General features: G+C 47.2%; 1 protein-coding gene across 1 annotated transcript in view; it reads right to left on the reverse strand.

The window, feature by feature from the left end:
• Window positions 1-21,019, reverse strand: part of UBA6 (ubiquitin like modifier activating enzyme 6) — a 170,044-nt gene that overhangs the window by 91,726 nt on the left and 57,299 nt on the right. The window contains exon 12 of the mRNA XM_063919926.1: window positions 11,623-11,689. Within this exon, the coding sequence (XP_063775996.1) occupies window positions 11,623-11,689 (67 nt within the window). The remainder of the gene's footprint in view (window positions 1-11,622; window positions 11,690-21,019) is intronic.

Here is a 21,019-nt window from a genome sequence, read left to right on the forward strand (position 1 = left end):
CTCCACCGATTGTCTCTCCTCCTCATCTACCAAGAGACATTCCTCCTCCTCAGACTCTTCTTGCATGATAGGAAGAGGTCTCTTTACAGATAGCTTTCAGGTTTTTCAACCTGTGCTGGCGGAGTAAGCCTAATGAGGAATTCCTCCATACTTTTTGAGAAACCGGCGGCCTAGTCTAAATGTTGCTTACGGGATTACACCGACAGGGCATTTTCCCATGACCCTGATGTACCACTGCTCCCGGTTGAGCGTCCATTCCCAAACATTTGTCGCATACCCCGGAGCTGCCAACACTCGTGCTCTTTTTTTCACATTTTGAACATACATAACTTATTTTTTTTGGTCTTGGCTGGTGCTTTAGACGTCATGTCCAACCCTCACATACACACTCCAAACAGCAGTGCTTTCACTCTATTAGTATAGATGGAGAAAGGCTGCAGGGATATGGGGAGCAATGAAACAGGTCTTTTTAGCCACAAGCTGGAATAGAATAAAAAAAAAAATTGCAAAAATGTTTTAAAAATCAGCCAGACGTTTACAAATCCCACACCACCAACTGGTTGATATGTGACAGGGTTGATACTTCTGATGCTCCCTCCTCCATAGGACCTGTCGGGAGCGTCCCTTGGAAGATAATATAATATATATATATATATATATATATATATATATATATATATATATATAATGTATTTATTATTATTAACATCACATTTTTAATTACAGAAGATCCTCTAACAGCCTGCTCTGAACTATGGGCCAGCGCTAGATAAAAAACCTTAAAGTGATTTCCACAGCATGCAATGTAGACTAACAATAACATGGCTGCTGCTCTGAATAGACAGGGGAAAGAATGCTTTACAACTCCGCCTCCCATCTCTCTGAACAGCCCGCTCTGCCAGCGCGCCCAATTTAAATAAACAAGATGGCCGCAACTGAAGTTTTTTGTTCGCCTCGCTGCTAGGCTTCCCTGTAACGAGGAACAACCATCCATGCGCCTGTTCTTTTCCAGCGCGCCCAATTGCACTTACCGGGGGTTCTGAAAGCGCCTCTCATCCCCCTTCCGATTATGGGGTATATGCAATTCCGGACGAATTGCGTCTTTTTTTCGCCCGTTTTTAAATTCGACCGTCGAATCCCGGCCGGCGGGTGCCGGAATTCAACATATTCAATTAAAAACGGATTAGACAGTCCCGCTGTCGAAAAACGGACCAATTGACGGATTAGTGCGTCCTGGATTCAACTTTTCGGACGGCACTAAAATGGTTAAAAAACCCTAAAAAAATTTGCGTGGAGTCCCCCCTCCTAAGCATAACCAGCCTCGGGCTCTTTGAGCCAGTCCTGGTTGTAAAAATACGGGGGAAAAATTGACAGGGGATCCCCCGTATTTTTAGAACCAGCACCGGGCTCTGCGTCCGGTCCTGGTGCAAAAAACACGGGGGACAAAAAGCGTAGGGGTCCCCCGTATTTTTAACACCAGCATCGGGCTCCACTAGCTGGAGAGATAATGCCACAGCCGGGGGACACTTTCATACCGGTCCCTGCGGCCGTGGCATTAAATCCCCAACTAGTCACCCCTGGCCGGGGTACCCTGGAGGAGTGGGGACCCCTTAAATCAAGGGGTTCCCCCCCTCCAGTCACCCAAGGGCCAGTGGTGAAGCCCGAGGCTGTCCCCCCCATCCATGGGCTGCGGATGGAGGGCTGATAGCCTTGTGTAAAATAAAAGAATATTGTTTTTTGCAGAAGAACTACAAGTCCCAGCAAGCCTCCCCCGCAAGCTGGTACTTGGAGAACCACAAGTACCAGCATGCGGGGGTAAAACGGGCCCTCTGGTACCTGTAGTTCTTCGGCAAAAAGAGCCGAAGAATACCCAAATAAAAACAGGACACGCACACCGTGAAAGTAAAACGTTATTACATACATGCCGACACACACACTTACCTATGTTCACACGCCGACTTTGTCCACGTCTCCAAGTAGAATCCGGGGTAGCTGAAAATGAAATTATACTCACCTAAATCCAGTGTGGCTGTCCTGTTCTTTTTTTGTAATCCACGTACTTGGCAAAAAAACAAACCGCATACCCGATCCGCGCAAAGTTCCCACCATTGAAGATAATGGAGCGGCTGTGCGATGCGCTGTCTGACAGCTCAGACACGCATAGCCAATCAGGAGAGTGCCACGAAGTGGCGCTCCCTGATTGGCTGAAGGGACCTCTGTGATAGGAGTCACGGGGGTTCTCAGCATTCGGGGAAAGGGGTCCCATGTGTAAACATGGGACCCCTTTCAGTGCGTGGATTGGGTATGCGGTTTGTTTTTTTGCCAAGTACGTGGATTACAAAAAAAGAACAGGACAGCCACACTGGATTTAGGGGAGTATAATTTTGTTTTCAGGTACACCGTGGATTCTACTTGGAGAAGTGGACAGAGGTCGGCGTGTGAACATAGGTAAGTATGTGTGTGTCGGCATGTATGTAATAAAGTTTTACTTTCACGGTGTGCGGGTCCTGTTTTTATTTGGGTCTTTTTTTTGCAGTAGAACTACAGGTACCAGCGGGCCCGTTTTACCCCCACATGCTGGTACTTGTGGTTCTCCAAGTACCAGCTTGCGGGGGTGGCTTGCTGGGACTTGTAGTTCTGCTGCAAAAAACAATATTCTTTTATTTGTCACAAGGCTATCAGCCCCCCATCCGCAGCCCACGGGGGGGGGGGGGGGGGGGACCCAGCCCACTCCTCCAGGGTACCCCGGCCAGGGTTGACTAGTTGGGGATTTAATGCCACGGTCGCTGGGGCTGATATAAAAGTGTCCCTCGGCTGTGGCATTATCTCTCCAGCTAGTGGAGCCCGGTGCTGGTGCTAAAAATACGGGGGACCTACGTCTTTTGTCCCCGGTATTTTTTGCACCAGGACCGGACGCAGTCTGTCAATTTTCCCCCCGTATATACAAACAGGACCGGCTCAAAGAGCCCGAGGATGGTTATGCTTAGGAGGGGGGACCCCACGCATTTTTTTTTCAGGATTTTAACCCATTCCCACTGAGAACCATGCTCTCTCTATTAGTCAGTTAAAAAAAAAAAAATCTTTTAAAAAATATATAAATAATACTTGTGTCTCCTAATAGACAAACAAAGTAGATAATCCCTTCTAATATAAATAGATATGCTATTAGCAATAAAAAAAAACCACAAAAAAAACATGTTTTTAATTTTTTTTATTAGATTCCGCCAGCAAAGTGAGGCGGAATGAAATTGACGAAATTACTGTCGAAAAGCACTGTTGTCGAATCGACATTCTTCAATTGAATATACTTTTGTCGAAAAGCCACATTTTTACCACTGCAGACATGTCGAATTTTAAAAATGACGAATTGCAAAAAGTCGAATCTGAAACGTCCGTTTTTTTGTCGAAAAGTACTGTATTGCATTGTCGAATCCAATTCGACATGTTTTTTTTGTTGAAAATGCCCCGTTTTTCGATTTTTGCGGCAATTCGACCGCAATTGCATATACCCCTCTATGTTCTTGCTAGCGTCTCCACCTGCGTTACCTCCTACTGTCCATGCTGTACTGTGGTGATGAATGAAGGAAGCCTCCGAGCTGCTCCGCGCTGCACCCCTGACTCCCGTCGGCATCATGCACGCACGCCAGCCACCTGAGCCACGCTGAGTTCCGCCGCTGCCTGCTCTGCCAGCGCTTGTCAGCCCAGCGGGGGAAACCTATAATTAGGAGCTGCGCTGCCTGTACTACTCACTGTTAGAGGAAGACCTTCTGTAAGAGATGCCGATCGCTTTCACCAGGATCTTAGTCTCTATGTACTCTTTAGGTACACCTCAACTCAGCCTGCACCCTCCATTCTGTCAAGTCGGACCGGGCTACAGATAAAAAGATCATAAAAAGCTTTTGTGGAGCAAGAGCTCCATTCTGTGCTTCCCCCTCCTACCACAATGTTTCAAACTGGAGGGATAGGGAGACGTGAAGGGGGAGCAGCCAGCTGTGAATAAAATTTTAATTAATGAATTGTGCCACCTCCGGTCTGCAGTCTTCACACCCCAGCTGTATAGATCTCCAGTGTCTCCTAGTGGATGATAGAGAAAAATAAGAATTTACTTACCGATAATTCTATTTCTCATAGTCCGTAGTGGATGCTGGGGACTCCGTCAGGACCATGGGGAATAGCGGCTCCGCAGGAGACAGGGCACATCTAAAGAAAGCTTTTAGGATCACATGGTGTGTACTGGCTCCTCCCCCCATGACCCTCCTCCAAGCCTCAGTTAGGTACTGTGCCCGGACGAGCGTACACAATAAGGAAGGATCTTGAATCCCGGGTAAGACTCATACCAGCCACACCAATCACACTGTACAACTTGTGATCTGAACCCAGTTAACAGTATGATAACAAACGAAGTAGCCACTGAAAAGATGGCTCACAACAATAATAATAACCCGATTTTTGTAACAATAACTATGTACAAGTATTGCAGACAATCCACACTTGGGATGGGCGCCCAGCATCCACTACGGACTATGAGAAATAGAATTATCGGTAAGTAAATTCTTATTTTCTCTAACGTCCTAGTGGATGCTGGGGACTCCGTCAGGACCATGGGGATTATACCAAAGCTCCCAAACGGGCGGGAGAGTGCGGATGACTCTGCAGCACCTAATGAGAGAACTCCAGGTCCTCCTTAGCCAGAGTATCAAATTTGTAAAATTTTACAAACGTGTTCTCCCCTGACCACGTAGCTGCTCGGCAAAGTTGTAATGCCGAGACCCCTCGGGCAGCCGCCCAAGATGAGCCCACCTTCCTTGTGGAGTGGGCCTTTACAGATTTAGGCTGTGGCAGGCCTGCCACAGAATGTGCAAGTTGGATTGTGCTACAGATCCAACGCGCAATCGTCTGCTTAGACGCAGGAGCACCCATCTTGTTGGGTGCATACAATATAAACAACGAGTCAGATTTTCTGACTCCAGCTGTCCTTGAAATATATATTTTTAATGCTCTGACAACGTCCAGTAACTTGGAGTCCTCCAAGTCGCTAGTAGCCCCAGGCACCACAATAGGCTGGTTCAAGTGAAAAGCCGAAACCACCTTAGGGAGAAAATGAGGACGTGTCCGCAGTTCTGCCCTGTCCGAATGGAAAATCAGATATGGGCTTTTGTACGATAAAGCCGCCAACTCTGAAACTCTCCTGGCTGAAGCCAGGGCCAGTAGCATGGTTACTTTCCATGTAAGATACTTCAAATCTACAGATTTGAGAGGCTCAAACCAATGAGATTTGAGAAAATCCAAAACTACGTTTAGATCCCACGGTGCCACTGGGGGCACAATCGGGGGCTGTATATGTAGTACACCCTTGACAAAAGTTTGTACTTCAGGCACTGAAGCCAATTCCTTCTGGAAGAAGATTGATAAGGCCGAAATTTGAACTTTAATAGACCCCAATTTGAGGCCCATAGACAATCCTGCCTGCAGGAAATGTAAGAATCGACCCAATTGAAATTCTTCCGTTGGGGCCTTCTTGGCTTCACACCACGCAACATATTTTCTCCAAATGCGGTGATAATGTTGTGCGGTCACTTCCTTCCTAGCCTTAATCAAGGTAGGAATAACTTCCTCTGGAATGCCCTTTTCTTTTAGAATCCGGCGTTCAACCGCCATGCCGTCAAACGCAGTCGCGGTAAGTCTTGGAACATACAAGGTCCCTGCTGAAGCAGATCCCTTCTTAGAGGTAGAGGCCACGGATCCTCCGTGAGCATCTCTTGAAGTTCCGGATACCAATTTCTTCTTGGCCAATCCGGAGCCACTAGTATTGTTCTTACTCCCCTTTTCCGAATAATTCTCAGTACCTTTGGTATGAGAGGCAGAGGAGGAAACACATACACTGACTGGTACACCCATGGTGTTACCAGAGCGTCCACAGCTATTGCCTGAGGGTCTCTTGACCTGGCGCAATATCTGTCCAGTTTTTTGTTGAGGCGAGACGCCATCATATCCACCTTTGGTTTTTCCCAACGGTTCACAATCATGTGGAAAACTTCCGGATGAAGTCCCCACTCTCCCGGGTGAAGGTCGTGTCTGCTGAGGAAGTCTGCTTCCCAGTTGTCCACTCCCGGGATGAACACTGCTGACAGTGCTATGACATGATTTTCCGCCCAGCGAAGAATCCTTGCAGCTTCTGTCATTGCTCTTCTGCTTCTCGTGCCGCCTTGTCTGTTTACGTGGGCGACTGCCGTGATGTTGTCCGACTGGATCAACACCGGCTGACCCTGAAGCAGCGGTTTTGCCAAGCTTAGAGCATTGTATATCGCTCTTAGCTCCAGTATATTTATGTGAAGAGACGTCTCCAGGTCTGACCATACACCCTGGAAGTTTCTTCCCTGTGTGACTGCTCCCCAGCCCCGTAGGCTGGCATCCGTAGTCACCAGGACCCAGTCCTGTATGCCGAACCTGCGGCCCTCTAACAGATGGGCACTCTGCAACCACCACAGGAGAGACAACCTTGTTCTTGGTGACAGTGTTATCCGCTGATGCATGTGCAGATGCGATCCGGACCATTTGTCCAGCAGATCCCACTGAAATGTTCGTGCATGGAATCTGCCGAATGGAATTGCTTCGTAAGAAGCCACCATCTTTCCCAGGACTCTTGTGCATTGATGTACTGACACAGTTCCTGGTTTTAGGAGGTTCCTGACCAGTTCGGATAACTCCCTTGCTTTCTCCTCCGGGAGAAACACCTTTTTCTGAACCGTGTCCAGAATCATTCCCAGGAACAGCAGACGTGTTGTCGGGGTCAATTGAGATTTTGGAAGATTCAGAATCCACCCGTGTTGCTGAAGCACTACTTGGGTTAGTGCTACACCGACTTCCAGCTGTTCTCTGGACTTTGCCCTTATCAGGAGATCGTCCAAGTAAGGGATAATTAATACGCCTTTTCTTCGTAGAAGAACCATCATTTCGGTCATTACCTTGGTAAAGACCCGAGGGGCCGTGGACAAACCAAACGGCAGCGTTTGAAACTGATAATGACAGTCTTGTATCACGAACCTGAGATACCCTTGGTGTGAGGGGTAAATTGGGACATGCAGATAAGCATCTTTTATGTCCAGGGACACCATGAAGTCCCCTTCTTCCAGATTCGTTATCACTGCTCTGAGTGACTCCATCTTGAACTTGAATTTCTGTATGTACAGGTTCAAGGATTTCAGATTTAGAATAGGTCTTACCGAACCGTCCGGCTTCGGTACCACAAATAGTGTGGAATAATACCCCTTTCCCTGTTGTAGGAGGGGTACCTTGACTATCACCTGCTGAGAATACAGCTTGTGAATGGCTTCCAATACCGTCGTCCTTTCTGAGGGAGACGTTGGTAAAGCAGACTTTAGGAACCGGCGAGGGGGAGACCTTTCGAACTCCAACATGTAACCCTGAGATACTATCTGCAGGATCCACGGGTCCACCTGTGAGCGAGCCCACTGATTGCTGAAAATCTTTAGTCGACCCCCCACCGCTCCTGAGTCCGCTTGTAAAGCCCCAGCGTCATGCTGATGGCTTTGTAGAACCCGGGGCGGGCTTCTGGTCCTGGGCAGGGGCTGCTTGCTGCCCTCTCTTACCCTTTCCTCTGCCTCGCGGCAGATAAGACTGTCCTTTTGCTCGCTTGTTTTTATAGGAGCGAAAGGACTGCGGCTGAAAAGACGGTGTCTTTTTCTGTTGGGAGGGGGTCTGAGGTAAAAAAGTGGATTTGCCGGCAGTTGCCGTGGCCACCAGATCCGATAGACCGACCCCAAATAATTCCTCTCCTTTATATGGCAACACTTCCATATGCCTTTTGGAATCCGCATCACCTGACCACTGTCGCGTCCATAAACTTCTTCTGGCAGATATGGACATCGCACTTACTCTTGATGCTAGAGTACAAATATCCCTCTGAGCATCTCGCATATAAAGAAACGCATCCTTTAATTGCTCTAGAGTCAATAAAATACTGTCCCTATCCAGGGTATCAATATTTTCAGTCAGGGAATCAAACCACACTACCCCAGCACTGCACATCCAGGCTGAGGCTATTGCCGGTCGCAGTATAACACCAGTATGAGTGTATATACTTTTCAGGTTAGTTTCCAGCCTCCTATCCGCTGGATCCTTGAGGGCGGCCGTATCAGGAGACGGCAACGCCACTTGCTTTGATAAACGTGTGAGCGCCTTATCCACCCTAGGGGGTGTTTCCCAGCGCGTCCTAACCTCTGGTGGGAAAGGGTATAATGCCAATAACTTCTTAGAAATTAGCAGTTTTCTATCTGGGTTAACCCACGCTTCATCACACACGTCATTCAATTCCTCTGATTCTGGAAAAGCTACAGGTAGTTTTTTCACCCCCCACATAATACCCCTTTTTGAGGTACCAGCAGTATCAGAGATCTGCAAAGCCTCCTTCATTGCCGTGATCATATAACGTGTGGCCCTGTTGGAAAATACGTTTGTTTCTTCACCGTCGACACTAGATTCATCTGTGTCGGTACCCGTGTCGACTGACTGAGGTAAGGGACGTTTTACAGCCCCTGACGGTGTCTGAGACGCCTGAGCCAGTACTGACTGGTTTTCCGGCCGTCTCATTTCGTCTACTGACTTTTGTAATGTACTAACATTATCACGTAATTCCATAACTAAAGCCATCCATTCCGGTGTCGACTCCCTAGGGGGTGACATCACCATTACCGGCAATTGCTCTGCCTCCACACCAACATCGTCCTCATACATGTCGACACACACGTACAGACACACAGGGAATGCTCTAATCGAAGACAGGACCCCCTTAGCCCTTTGGGGAGACAGAGGGAGAGTTTGCCAGCACACACCAAAAGCGCTATAAATGTATATAAACAACCCTAAAAGGTGTTGTTTTTGTTATAAGCGCTTTTAATATATAAATATCGCCAATTTATGCCCCCCTTCTCTTTGTTACCCTGTTTCTGTAGTGCAGTGCAGGGGAGAGTCCTGGGAGCCTTCCTCACAGCGGAGCTGAGCAGGAAAATGGCGCTGAGTGCTGAGGAGAATAAGCTCCGCCCCTTTTCCGGCGGGCTTTTCTCCCGGGTTTTGAGAAATCTGGCCTGGGTTAAATACATACATATAGCCTTAATGGCTATATGTGATGTATTCTTTGCCACTAAAGGTATTTAATATTGCTGCCCAGGGCGCCCCGCACCCTCCGTGACTGGTCAGTGAGAAGTGTGTAGCAACAATGGCGCACAGCTGCCGTGCTGTGCGCTACCTTCATGAAGACTGAAGAGTCTTCTGCCGCCTGTTTCCGGACCTCCGATCTTCAGCATCTGTAAGGGGGGTCGGCGGCGCGGCTCCGGGACGAACCCCAGGATGACCTGTGTTCCGACTCCCTCTGAAGCTATGTCCAGTAGCCTAAGACTCCAATCCATCCTGCACGTAGGTGAGTTGAAAATCTCTCCCCTAAGTCCCTCGATGCAGTGAGCCTGTTGCCAGCAGGACTCACTGAGATTTAAAACCTAAAAAAACTTTTTCTAAGCAGCTCTTTAGGAGAGCCACCTAGATTGCACCCTGCTCGGACGGGCACAAAAACCTAACTGAGGCTTGGAGGAGGGTCATGGGGGGAGGAGCCAGTACACACCATGTGATCCTAAAAGCTTTCTTTAGATGTGCCCTGTCTCCTGCGGAGCCGCTATTCCCCATGGTCCTGACGGAGTCCCCAGCATCCACTAGGACGTTAGAGAAAAAGGATTTCTCATGTAAGCCTCAAACTCCTATTTTGCCTTTTATCCATAGGGGACACTGAAACTGTGGATGGTTCCAAACTGTCCCACAAGGGAGGGAATGCTCCTGTGTTGTGCATAGGACCTTTTCCCCAAAACTAGCATCCTTATGATGAAGGTGTGTGCCGAGGACCACATAATCCCTATGCAAAGCTGAGCCATCAAGGCACCCTGCTGAGCTGCCCAGGAAGTGCCAACCACCCGGTTCGAGTGGGCCCTCACCAAGTCCAGAAATTGATTTTTGGCCATGGAGTAGGCCTTTTGGATGGCCATCTTAATCAAATGCGTCAGTGTCTGCTTGGTAGCAGGACAACTCCTCTTATGGATATTACAGTGCACAAAAAGCGAATCTGATCTGTGGAAGTGTTCCCTATCTATGTAAACATGGAGTATCCTCACTTCACCTAAATAGGCAAGGAAAGTAATGATAATACAATTTACTGGGGTATATGTAAATTAGAAGCCAGACAAATCTAATCTGGTAAGAAAGACTGCGTGTTATGGGTGGCAGATCAAAAAAGCGGAGTTATGAGGCAAAGCACTCAAGTCAGACATACACTGGGCAGAGGAGGTAGTGAGCACTATGTTTCCGTGTGAGCCAACTGAGGCCAGGGATTTAGAAGTCTGAAGAGCCCACAACACCAGAACCAAATCCCATGGGGCAACTAGGGGAAAAACGGTGGCTGACGGTGGAGCACCCTCTGGATAAAAGTCCGCACAGGTGGTATAAGCACAAGCTTGTGTTGGAAAAAACCTAAAGGACTTGAACCTTGTGGGAAGACAGAGACCTACAGTATATGCAAGCCTTCTTGCAGAAATGACAAGACTTTGGAAGTTGGAAAACTGCTGGGTCCAGCTTGCGAAATGAACACCAGGCAAAATAAGCTTGTCACACACAATAAGAGGCCCTCGTCGACACCAACTTCCTGACAAAAAGCATGCATCACCTGCCTTTTGATACGTTAAGGGTACAGTTAGTTTAAAGAGGAGTAGAGACGACTAACTACATCTGTCCGCACCAGAGACTCCGTCCTATGCAGCTGACCAGTGGGCCTTACTAATGAGCCTTACCCGGTGCAGGGCTCTGACCCATACTGATGGCACTCTGTTATCCACGGGATTCAGCCAACAGCCTATCGGGTTATGTGGAGGAGTGTTAAGTAAATCCATGCTGTCGAGCCCCCCTGATCACTAGCAGGAGCAGTGTCCACAAACTACCATGCGTGAGCTCCGGCTGAGCTGAGAAACTGGACCTGATATTTTATCAATTTAGATTTTGAATTGGTGCTGCAATCTGAATAATCATTACAGCACTGCTGAGCCACACTGCACTAACTATTGGAGCGCATAATCTCCATTTGCACGGAACAAGTGCAGGGACTTTCTGACATTTTAACAGTGTCCCCATTAGAAAACATCCTCCCTCAAATGGCGAAATCGCCGTTGTACACCGGCTCCCAGAAGTGAGAGGTGCCACTTACCTTCTGTCCCTGTTCCAGCTGCTGTGTCCCGTGTGCTCCAGAGATCGGTCTGAGCAGATGACTGCAGAGCCAGAGCTCTGGCCACCAGAGGGTGGCTGCTGATGGCGCATACCAGCTTGAGCGCTGCGCCTGAAGTGGCACCACTGGTCACACAATAGTAAAGTAAATAAAATAAATAGAAAGTGGTGTCCGGACTCCTCCAGCTCCACCTGTATCCACAGTTCCAGTGTCCCCCATGGATGAAGAGAGGTATCACTCGTTTTAACTAATAAAAACTATAATAATAATAATAATAATAATAATAATAATAATAATGATAATGATAAAGCATTTAACCAGAGAAGTCTTTAGATTGAGAAACTTACTTTACACTGCAAATTTGCAGCTACAGATGCTGCTAATTTTTGCATTTCTTCAGCATCCTGAAGGCACCTATAAAACAAGATTCTTATACTAAACAGATCATATCACAAAAAGAATTCATCAGATTATAATTAGTTATACAGTCCTTTCTACCACAGGACACTAGCATGGTGCTTCCATGGTTCTACTACTGAATTAGAATCTGGTAACCAATGAGAAAAAAAAAAATAAAAAAAAAAAATCAGTGGGCGAGCATATCCATTATGCTATGTTGAAGCACTGTTTATTCGGAGCGATATGGCAATTCACCAATACAGTATAACCAACTTCTGTCTCAAATACTGAAGGAAGCAAGGTTTTCTCCCTCAGTCTGGACAACTGTTCAATTCTTTCTACCATGCCTTTTAAACAAAAATGATCCACTTAAGAGAATATTCTGCTTTCATTTCTCATCGTTTTTAAAATGATTCTATATTAGAAATACAGTTAATGCATAAATTAGTGATGTTATTTATCTTATTGAAAGATGGCAATTTTTCGAATTGTAGAAAAATATGGATTCCAATGGGCAATTTTGCTAAATAGAAACATAACTTTTCTACTTTATTAACACAGATTAGGAAACTGCCTGCTACTTGCAGAAAGTCTTCAGATGTGTAAGGCAGCCATTTATCTACCAGGGGCACATTGGTTAGCATTGCTGCTTTACTGCAGTGGGTTAATAGGTTAATTAGGTGCAAACTAAAAATTTTTTTTTTATAAAATAAATAAATATAATAATAATAATAATAATAGTGCCTCTGTGTGCTAGGGAATCTAGACTGTAAGCTCCAATGAGGCAGTGACAGATGGAAAATGGGATTATAATTACCTACCGGTAAAGCCTTTTCTCATAGTCCGTAGAGGATACTGGGGTCCATTTAGTACCATGGGGTATAGACGGGTCCACTAGGAGCCATGGGCACTTCAAGAATTTGATAGTGTGGGCTGGCTACTCCCTCCACACCCCTCCCACCAGACCCAGTCCAGGAAACTGTGCCCGAGGAGACGGCCATACTTCGAGAGAAGATAGATAAGGATAGTGGTGAGATTCCGAACCAGCACACACAACAAGAGGAAAGCCAAGCTAACCAAACTTGAAACAGGAATAGCAACGGCTGAACCAACATTACTTAACCAAGTAACAAGTGCAGGAAGAACGAAGCACTGGGTGGGCGCCCAGTAACCTCTACGGACTAAGAGAAAAGGTTTTACCGGTAGGTAAAATCCTATTATCTCTTACGTCCTAGAGGATACTGGGGTCCATTTAGTACCATGGGGATGTACCAAAGCTCCCAAACCGGGTGGGAGAGTGCTGAGGTTCCTGCAGAACTGATCGACCAAACTGAAGGTCCTCAGAGGCCAAAGTATTGAACTTAAAGAACTTAGCCAACGTGTTCGAACCTGACCAAAGTAGCTGCTCGGCAGAGCTGCAAAGCTGAGACACCCCGAGCAGATGCCCAGGAAGAACCCACCGATCTAGTAGAGTGGGCCTGTACAGATTTTGTACACTGCAAACTTTCCATGGAATAAGCATGCTGGATAGTAAGTCTGACCCAGCGTGCAATTACCTGCTTTGAAGCAGGACACCCAATCTTATTGGGATTATAAAGAACAAACTGCGTCTTTCTGTGACGAGCTGTTCTGTTCGCATACACCTTCAAAGCCCTCACAACATCCAAAGACTGAAGTAGCATAGGTGTTGGTTTGTGAGACAAAGCCCTCAGCGCCGACACACGTCTTGCTGAAACCAAGGCCAACAGTGTGACGGTCTTCCATGTAAGATATCTTACGTCCACCTCCTGTAAAGGCTCAAACCAGCCCAATTGGAGGAACTGCAGCATCACATTGAGATCCCAAGGTGCCATGGGAGGCACAAAGGGAGGTTGGATGTGCAGAACACCTTTCAAGAACGTCTGGACCTTGGGGAGAGAAGCCAATTGTTACTGAAAGAAAATGGACAAGGCCGATATCTGGACTTTTATGGAGCCCAGACGTAGGCCCACATCCACGCCTGCCTGCAGAAAAAACAGGAAACGTCCCAGATGAAATTCCACCGCAGAATAATTTCTGCTCTCACACCAAGAGACGTATTTCTTCCAAACACGCTGGTAATGCTTAGACGTTACCCCCTTCCTGGCTTGGATCATAGTCGGGATAACCTTGTTAGGGATCTCTCTCCTGGCTAGAATTAGCCGTTCAACTTCTATGCCGTCAAACGTAGCCGCGGTAAGTCCTGATAGACGAACGGGCCCTATTGCAGAAGATACTCGCGAAGAGGTAGAGGCCACGGATCTTCGAGGAGCAACTCCAGAAGATCCGCGTACCAGGCCCTTCTTGGCCAGATCAAAGCAATGAGTATTGCTTGAACCTTTCCTATTTTTTATTCGTTTTAGAATTCTTGGGATCAGAGGAAGTGGAGGAAACACGTACACCATCTGAGAAACCCATGGAGTTGTCAGGGCGTCTATCACCACCTCCAGAATGTTGAGTGGAAGGATGACTTCTTGACTTGACCATCTTCCCTGAAACTGCACCCCCTGAGTGACTGCTCCCCAACCTCTGAGGCTTGCTTCTGTGGTTAACAGAATCCAGTTCTGAATTCCGAACCTCCGTCCTGCGATGAGGTGAGAAGACTGTAGCTACCACAGAAGGGAGATTCTGACCTTTGGCTATAGACGGATCCTCTGGTGCATGTGAAGATGTGATTCAGACCATTCGTCCAACAGATTGAGCTGAAAGGGTCTTGCGCAAAACCTTCCGTATTGAAGTGCCTCGTAAGAGGCCACCATTTCCCCCAGAATGCGAATGCACAGATGCAGCGACACCCGGGTTGGCTTCAGGACATCCCGAACCATCGACTGGATTACCAATGCCTTTTCCCACGGAAGGAACACCTTTTGTGACACAGTGTCCAGTATCATTCCCGGGAATGGGAGCCTCCGTGTTGGTTCTAGGTGAGATCTCGGAAGGTTCAGAATCCACCCATGATCCTGGAGGAGTTTGGTTGAGAGAGAAATGCTATCCAGCAACCTTTCCCTGGACGGCGCCTTTATCCGGAGATCTGAATATGAAGGTACGCATCCTTGATATCCAGAGTCACTAGGAATTTCCCCTCCTCCACACCTGAGATCACCGCTCTCAGAGACTCTACCTTGAATTTGAACACTCGTAAGTATGGGTTCAAAGACTTGAGGTTCAGAAGTGGTCTTACCGAACAGTCCGGTTTCGGTACTACTAACAAGTTGGAATAATATCCCTTGTTTAGTAGATGAGGTGGAACTGGAACAATGACGTGAGTCTGCACCAGTTTTTGGATGGCATGCTGTAAAGTTATACTTGCCTCTTGTGAAACTGGCAAGCCTGATTTGAAGAATCTGTGAGGTGGGAGCCTTTGGAACTCCAGTCTGTAGCCCTGGGAAATAAGATCTATGACCCAGGGATCCTGGTACGAATTTGACCAGATCTGACTGAAGAACTGTAGTTAGGCTCCCACCGGACAGCCTTTCATGCATTGCGGTTCACCGTCATGATGAAGAAGAATTTGAGGAAGCAGAGCCTGAGCTCTGTTCCTGAGCACCTGCTGTTGCTGGTATGCTTGGTTTACCTCTTGTGCCACTGGAGGACGTAGAAGCACCTCTGGATTTGCCCTTGAACTTGGCTGTCCGAAAGGACTGAATCTTAGAAGCTAAATAAGACTTCTTGGTTGAGTGGGCTGCGGGAGGAAGATACATAGACTTACCCGCAGTAGCCTGGAGATCCATTTGTCTAATTCATCTCCAAACAAGGCCTCTCCTGTGAATGGTAGGCCTTCCACGTCTTTCCTGGAGTTTGCTTCAGCAGGTCACTGGCGTAGCCACAAGCCCCTGCGTAACGACACTGACATAGCGGTGGTGCGTGCGTTAAGCACGCCTATTACCTTTATGGCTTTCACTATAAAGTTTGCAGAGTCCTGTTTATGCTACAGGAGTAAGACAACATCCCCCCTAGATAGGGAATCTAACCCCTCAGTTAGGTTACCTGACCATTTAGTGATCCATGCACATGCAATAGTGGGTCTTTGGGCCACCCCAGCAGCTGTGTACAATACTTTACCTGCCTTTGGACAAAGACGCCCTGTTGTGCGTTGAAACACGTTAAGGACACAGGACATACGTAGAATTCTCCCCGGCAGAACCTCTTCCACACCCAACATCAGCCTACCTGTTTCACTGCTTTCAGCAGCGCAGCCCTGGGGGCTCATTCGGCACAGCCGATAACATCTGCCACATATGGTTATAGCAGCAGCTTTTGGACTCCTAGCTGCTTCCACCTCTAACAACCGGCTTGAGCTGCAATCAACGGAGCCTGCCTTTTCACCTGAGCGCTCCTAACACGGGGATCAGCACTCACAGCAGCGCCAGACACCTTACGGGCTTCACCAGCCCTGAGCGCGCCCAGCAGCCATGATCATCTATTGCCTCCACTGGCACACTGGAGGTACACCACTGGGGCGCCCACAGTCAGCCATATCGAGTGACCGCCATACCAGCACTGCACATCCCCGTCCCGCTGGCTGCGAGACACGTGGCTCCAGACACCGAGCTCTACATCAGTGGCCGGCTCCTATTGCCATCCATCCCAGGTGCTCTACTCGCTGTGCTGCACCATCATTTGGGAACTAAGGATCCTACATACTTATGTGAGTGAATTTAATATTTTAGAACTCCTCATTTTCATCTTAACTTCTGTGCTCTATTACACATTTGTGATGAACGACTGCACCATCAAACATCAGTTGTGGTGCTCAGTGCATGACTTTATTTACTCACCAAAAGCACAATTATCAAATGATATGATGGGGGATATTTAATTGTTTGAAAAGTCAGTTGGATACCTGTTTTTTAACTATCTAATAGAAAGGAAAAAACATACACCCAACTGACTTTTCAAACATTTGAATTCCCCCCACTGAGTCTCAGTCGGGCTCATTGATGTGGTATGGACATTAAGGTTACCTAGTTCTATCATATAAAATTCTATATATTTTTATTGAAGTGTATGTTACATGATTATTGACTCCTGGGAGTTTTGTTATACCATTGTATATTTTATACAAAAAAATATTATATAGATAATTTTTTAAATATATATATCCTTTATGTATTATTAAGCGCCACTTGGAATATTTATTTGCGCTGTTTTTCTTTGTCTGGAATTGGCATCTCCAGCTCAGGGTGGCTGCTGATATACAGAACTGTTATTTACACTACTCACCTTAGCGCCAGAGACCACCTGTTGTTACAATGATTTGAGTGTAGTCTCAATTTTACGCTCAGCCGTGTCTTTCAGGGAGGCTGCACCAGGAACAGGCAATACAATTTTACGTGATAGCCTAGAAACTGATGCGTCCACTATCGGTGGATTTTCCCATTTACTCCTATCCTCCAGAGGATAAGGAAACTATGAGAGGAACCTTTTAGGGATCTGAAACTTATCTGGATTGACCCATGGTTCTTTAAACAGGGTATTCAATTCCTTTGACACAGGAAAAGTAACTGAGGACTTCTTTTTTTACATTAAAATAAGATTCCTCACACTCCTCTGACACCTTAACAGGAATGTGCAGAACATCTCTGATAGCCTCTATAAGAGCCTCTATTCCCTGTGACAGAGCTGCATCCCCCCTACCCCTCTGAGTCCACCCTCCCCCTCCTCCATGTGTGACCTGTCAGCGTCAGAGTCAGACTGCAGGATATGGGACAGAGATCGCTTTTGCGGACAAATGGGAGGGGAGTGAGACGCTGTTTTGGGGACTGAGTCTCTGTCCAAAGTCTGTTTTAAGTATTGTGTCTCTTTCTCATTGCGGGACAATTTTATAGAAAGAGTTGAGATCATTCCCTCAAGAGAATTAACCTATTTTTCTGGTTCAGCACCGCTAGTCTATGAACCCTGTAGTGAGCCCCCTGGTAAAGAGGAACACTCTGCGGTACAAGAGACACACTTTGCCTGACATAATGTAAATGTGACAGCACACACACACACACACACACAGGAAAGGTTAAGCACAATTAACCCACAAAGAGCCTTCAGGGAGACACAGAGTTTATTGGAGCGAGCCCCCACCGCGCACTTATCGCTAATGCCAAGCTTAGCCAGGTCGCAGACTAAGTACTCTGATAGGGGACTTGGGGGGTAATTCAGAGTTGATCGCAGAAGGAATTTTGTTAGCAGTTGGACAAAACCATGGGGGTCATTCAGAGTTGTTCGCTCGTTGCCGATTTTCGCAACGGAGCGATTAAGGCAAAAATGAGCATGCGCATGGTTCGCAGTGCACATGCGCTAATTATTTTAGCACAAAACTTAGTAGATTTACTCACGTCCGAACGAAGAATTTTCATCGTTGAAGTGATCGGAGTGTGATTGACAGGAAGTGGGTGTTTCTGGGCGGAAACTGACCGTTTTCTGGGAGTGTGCGGAAAAATGCAGGCGTGCCAGGGTAAAACGCGGGAGTGTCTGGAGAAACGGGGGAGTATCTGGCCGAACGCAGGGCGTTTGTGACGTCAAACCAGGAACGAAACGGGCTGAGCTGATCGCAGTGTAGGAGTAAGTCTCGAGCTACTCAGAAACTGCTAAGAATTATTTATTTGCAATTCTGCTAATCTTTCATTCGTAATTCTGCTAAGCCAGGGGTGGCCAACCAGTCAGAGACAAAGAGGCAAAAAAAATTTGTTAGGTACGTCAAAGAGCAGACATCGAGCCGAAGGCGCACATGCAAAAATGGGGTGTGACCTTGTGCCTTCTAGGCCACGCCCCTGGTATAAAATACATTGAAAAAGCCAGAACCAACATAAAATACATTGAAAAAAACACTTCCACATAAAATAATTGTAAAAGCCAGATCCACATAAAATATATTGAAAAATCCAGATTCACATAATGCACTTCAGCTCCCCCATGTGTCACTCCAACCAGCACCCTCCTGTCACTTCAGCTAGCACCCTCCTGTCACTCCAACCAGCACCCTCCTGTCACTTCAGCCAGCACCCTCCTGTCACTTCAGCCAGCACCCTCCTGTCATTTCAGCCAGCATTCTCTTGTCACTTCAGCCAGCACCCTCAAGTGTCACTTCAGCTTCCCCCAATTCATGCCATTGCAGCAGCCCGTTATGTGTCCTCTGTTTGCTGGTGGGTGTCTCATCTCTAGTATTTGGCTCCCTCAGTTCTAAGTCCCCGTAGTGCTGCTGCGTGTTTTTCTGGAGAGCAGGGGTTACCGGATCTGTTGTGGTCATGTGACTGTGCGTTAGGAGCCACATTTGAAGAAAGAAAGAGCCACATGTGGCTCAAGAGCCACAGGTTGGCCACCGCTGTGCTAAGCTAAGATACACTCCCAGAGGGCGGCGGCCTAGCGTGTGCAATGCTGCTAAAATCTGCTAGCGAGCGAACAACTCGGAATGACCCCCCCATGTGCACTGCAGGGGAGGCAGATTTAACATGTGCAGAGAGAGTTAGATTTGGGTGTGGTGTGTTCAATCTGCAATCTAAATTGCAGTGTAAAAATAAAGCAGCCAGTATTTACCCTGCACAGAAACAAAATAACCCACCCAAATCTAACTCTCCCTGCACATGTTATATCTGCCCCCCCCCCCCTCTACTGCAGTGCACATGGTTTTGCCCAACTGCTAACAAAATTCCTGCTGCGATCAACTCGGAATAAGGGCCTTAGTACACGAATAGTCGCTGCCCCCTGCTTTCACTCCCTGGTACCGCTGAGGTAATCTGGAGTCACACTGGAGGAGCTGTGCATCCCTGTACTGTCAGCGTCTGTGTCCACTGCAGAGGGAAAATGGCACTGTTGAGCTGCTGGATCCTCTCATAGTAAAGCCCCGCCCCTTCAATGGCGCACGGTCTCCGCGCTTATTTTATACTGGCTTAGAAATCTGGTGCTTAAAATGGAGAAAAAATAAGAATTTACTTACCGATAATTCTATTTCTCGGAGTCCGTAGTGGATGCTGGGGTTCCTGAAAGGACCATGGGGAATAGCGGCTCCGCAGGAGACAGGGCACAAAAGTAAAGCTTTTACAGGTCAGGTGGTGTGTACTGGCTCCTCCCCCTATGACCCTCCTCCAGACTCCAGTTAGGTACTGTGCCCGGACGAGCGTACACAATAAGGGAGGATTTTGAATCCCGGGTAAGACTCATACCAGCCACACCAATCACACCGTACAACTTGTGATCTAAACCCAGTTAACAGTATGATAACAGCGGAGCCTCTGAAAGATGGCTTCCTAAACAATAACCCGAATTAGTTAACAATAACTATGTACAAGTATTGCAGATAATCCGCACTTGGGATGGGCGCCCAGCATCCACTACGGACTCCGAGAAATAGAATTATCGGTAAGTAAATTCTTATTTTCTCTATCGTCCTAAGTGGATGCTGGGGTTCCTGAAAGGACCATGGGGATTATACCAAAGCTCCCAAACGGGCGGGAGAGTGCGGATGACTCTGCAGCACCGAATGAGAGAACTCCAGGTCCTCCTTTGCCAGGGTATCAAATTTGTAAAAATTTACAAACGTGTTCTCCCCTGACCACGTAGCTGCTCGGCAGAGTTGTAATGCCGAGACCCCTCGGGCAGCCGCCCAAGATGAGCCCACCTTCCTTGCGGAATGGGCCTTAACAGATTTAGGCTGTGGCAGGCCTGCCACAGAATGTACAAGTTGAATTTTGTTACAAATCCAACGAGCAATCGACTGCTTAGAAGCAGGTGCACCCAACTTGTTGGGTGCATACAGTATAAACAGCGAGTCAGATTTTCTGACTCCAGCCGTCCTTTAAATGTATATTTTTAAGGCTCTGACAACGTCCAACAACTTGGAGTCCTTCAAGTCGTCTGTAGCCGCAGGCACTACAATAGGCTGGTTCAGGTGAAACGCTGATACCACCTTAGGGAGAAAATGCGGACGCGTCCGCAGCTCTGCCCTATGTCGAATGGAAAATTAAATAAGGGCTTTTATAAAACAAAGCCGCCAGTTCAGATACTCTCCCGGCCGAAGCCAGGGCCAGTAACATAGTCACTTTCCATGTGAGATATTTCAAATCCACATTCTTTAGTGGTTCAAACCAATTGGATTTGAGGAAATCTAAAACTACATTTAGATCCCACGGTGCCACCTTAGGCACCACAGGAGGCTGTATATGCAGTACTCCTTTGATAAAAATCTGGACCTCAGGGACTGAGGCCAATTCTTTTTGGAAGAATATTGATAGGGCCGAAATTTGAACCTTAATAGATCCCAATTTGAGACCCATAGACAATCCTGATTGCAGGAAATGTAGGAAAACGACCCAGTTGAAATTCCTCCATCGGAGCACTCCG

This window comes from Pseudophryne corroboree, chromosome 1 (assembly GCF_028390025.1).
Source record: "Pseudophryne corroboree isolate aPseCor3 chromosome 1, aPseCor3.hap2, whole genome shotgun sequence".
Classification (NCBI taxonomy): Eukaryota; Metazoa; Chordata; class Amphibia; order Anura; family Myobatrachidae; genus Pseudophryne; species Pseudophryne corroboree.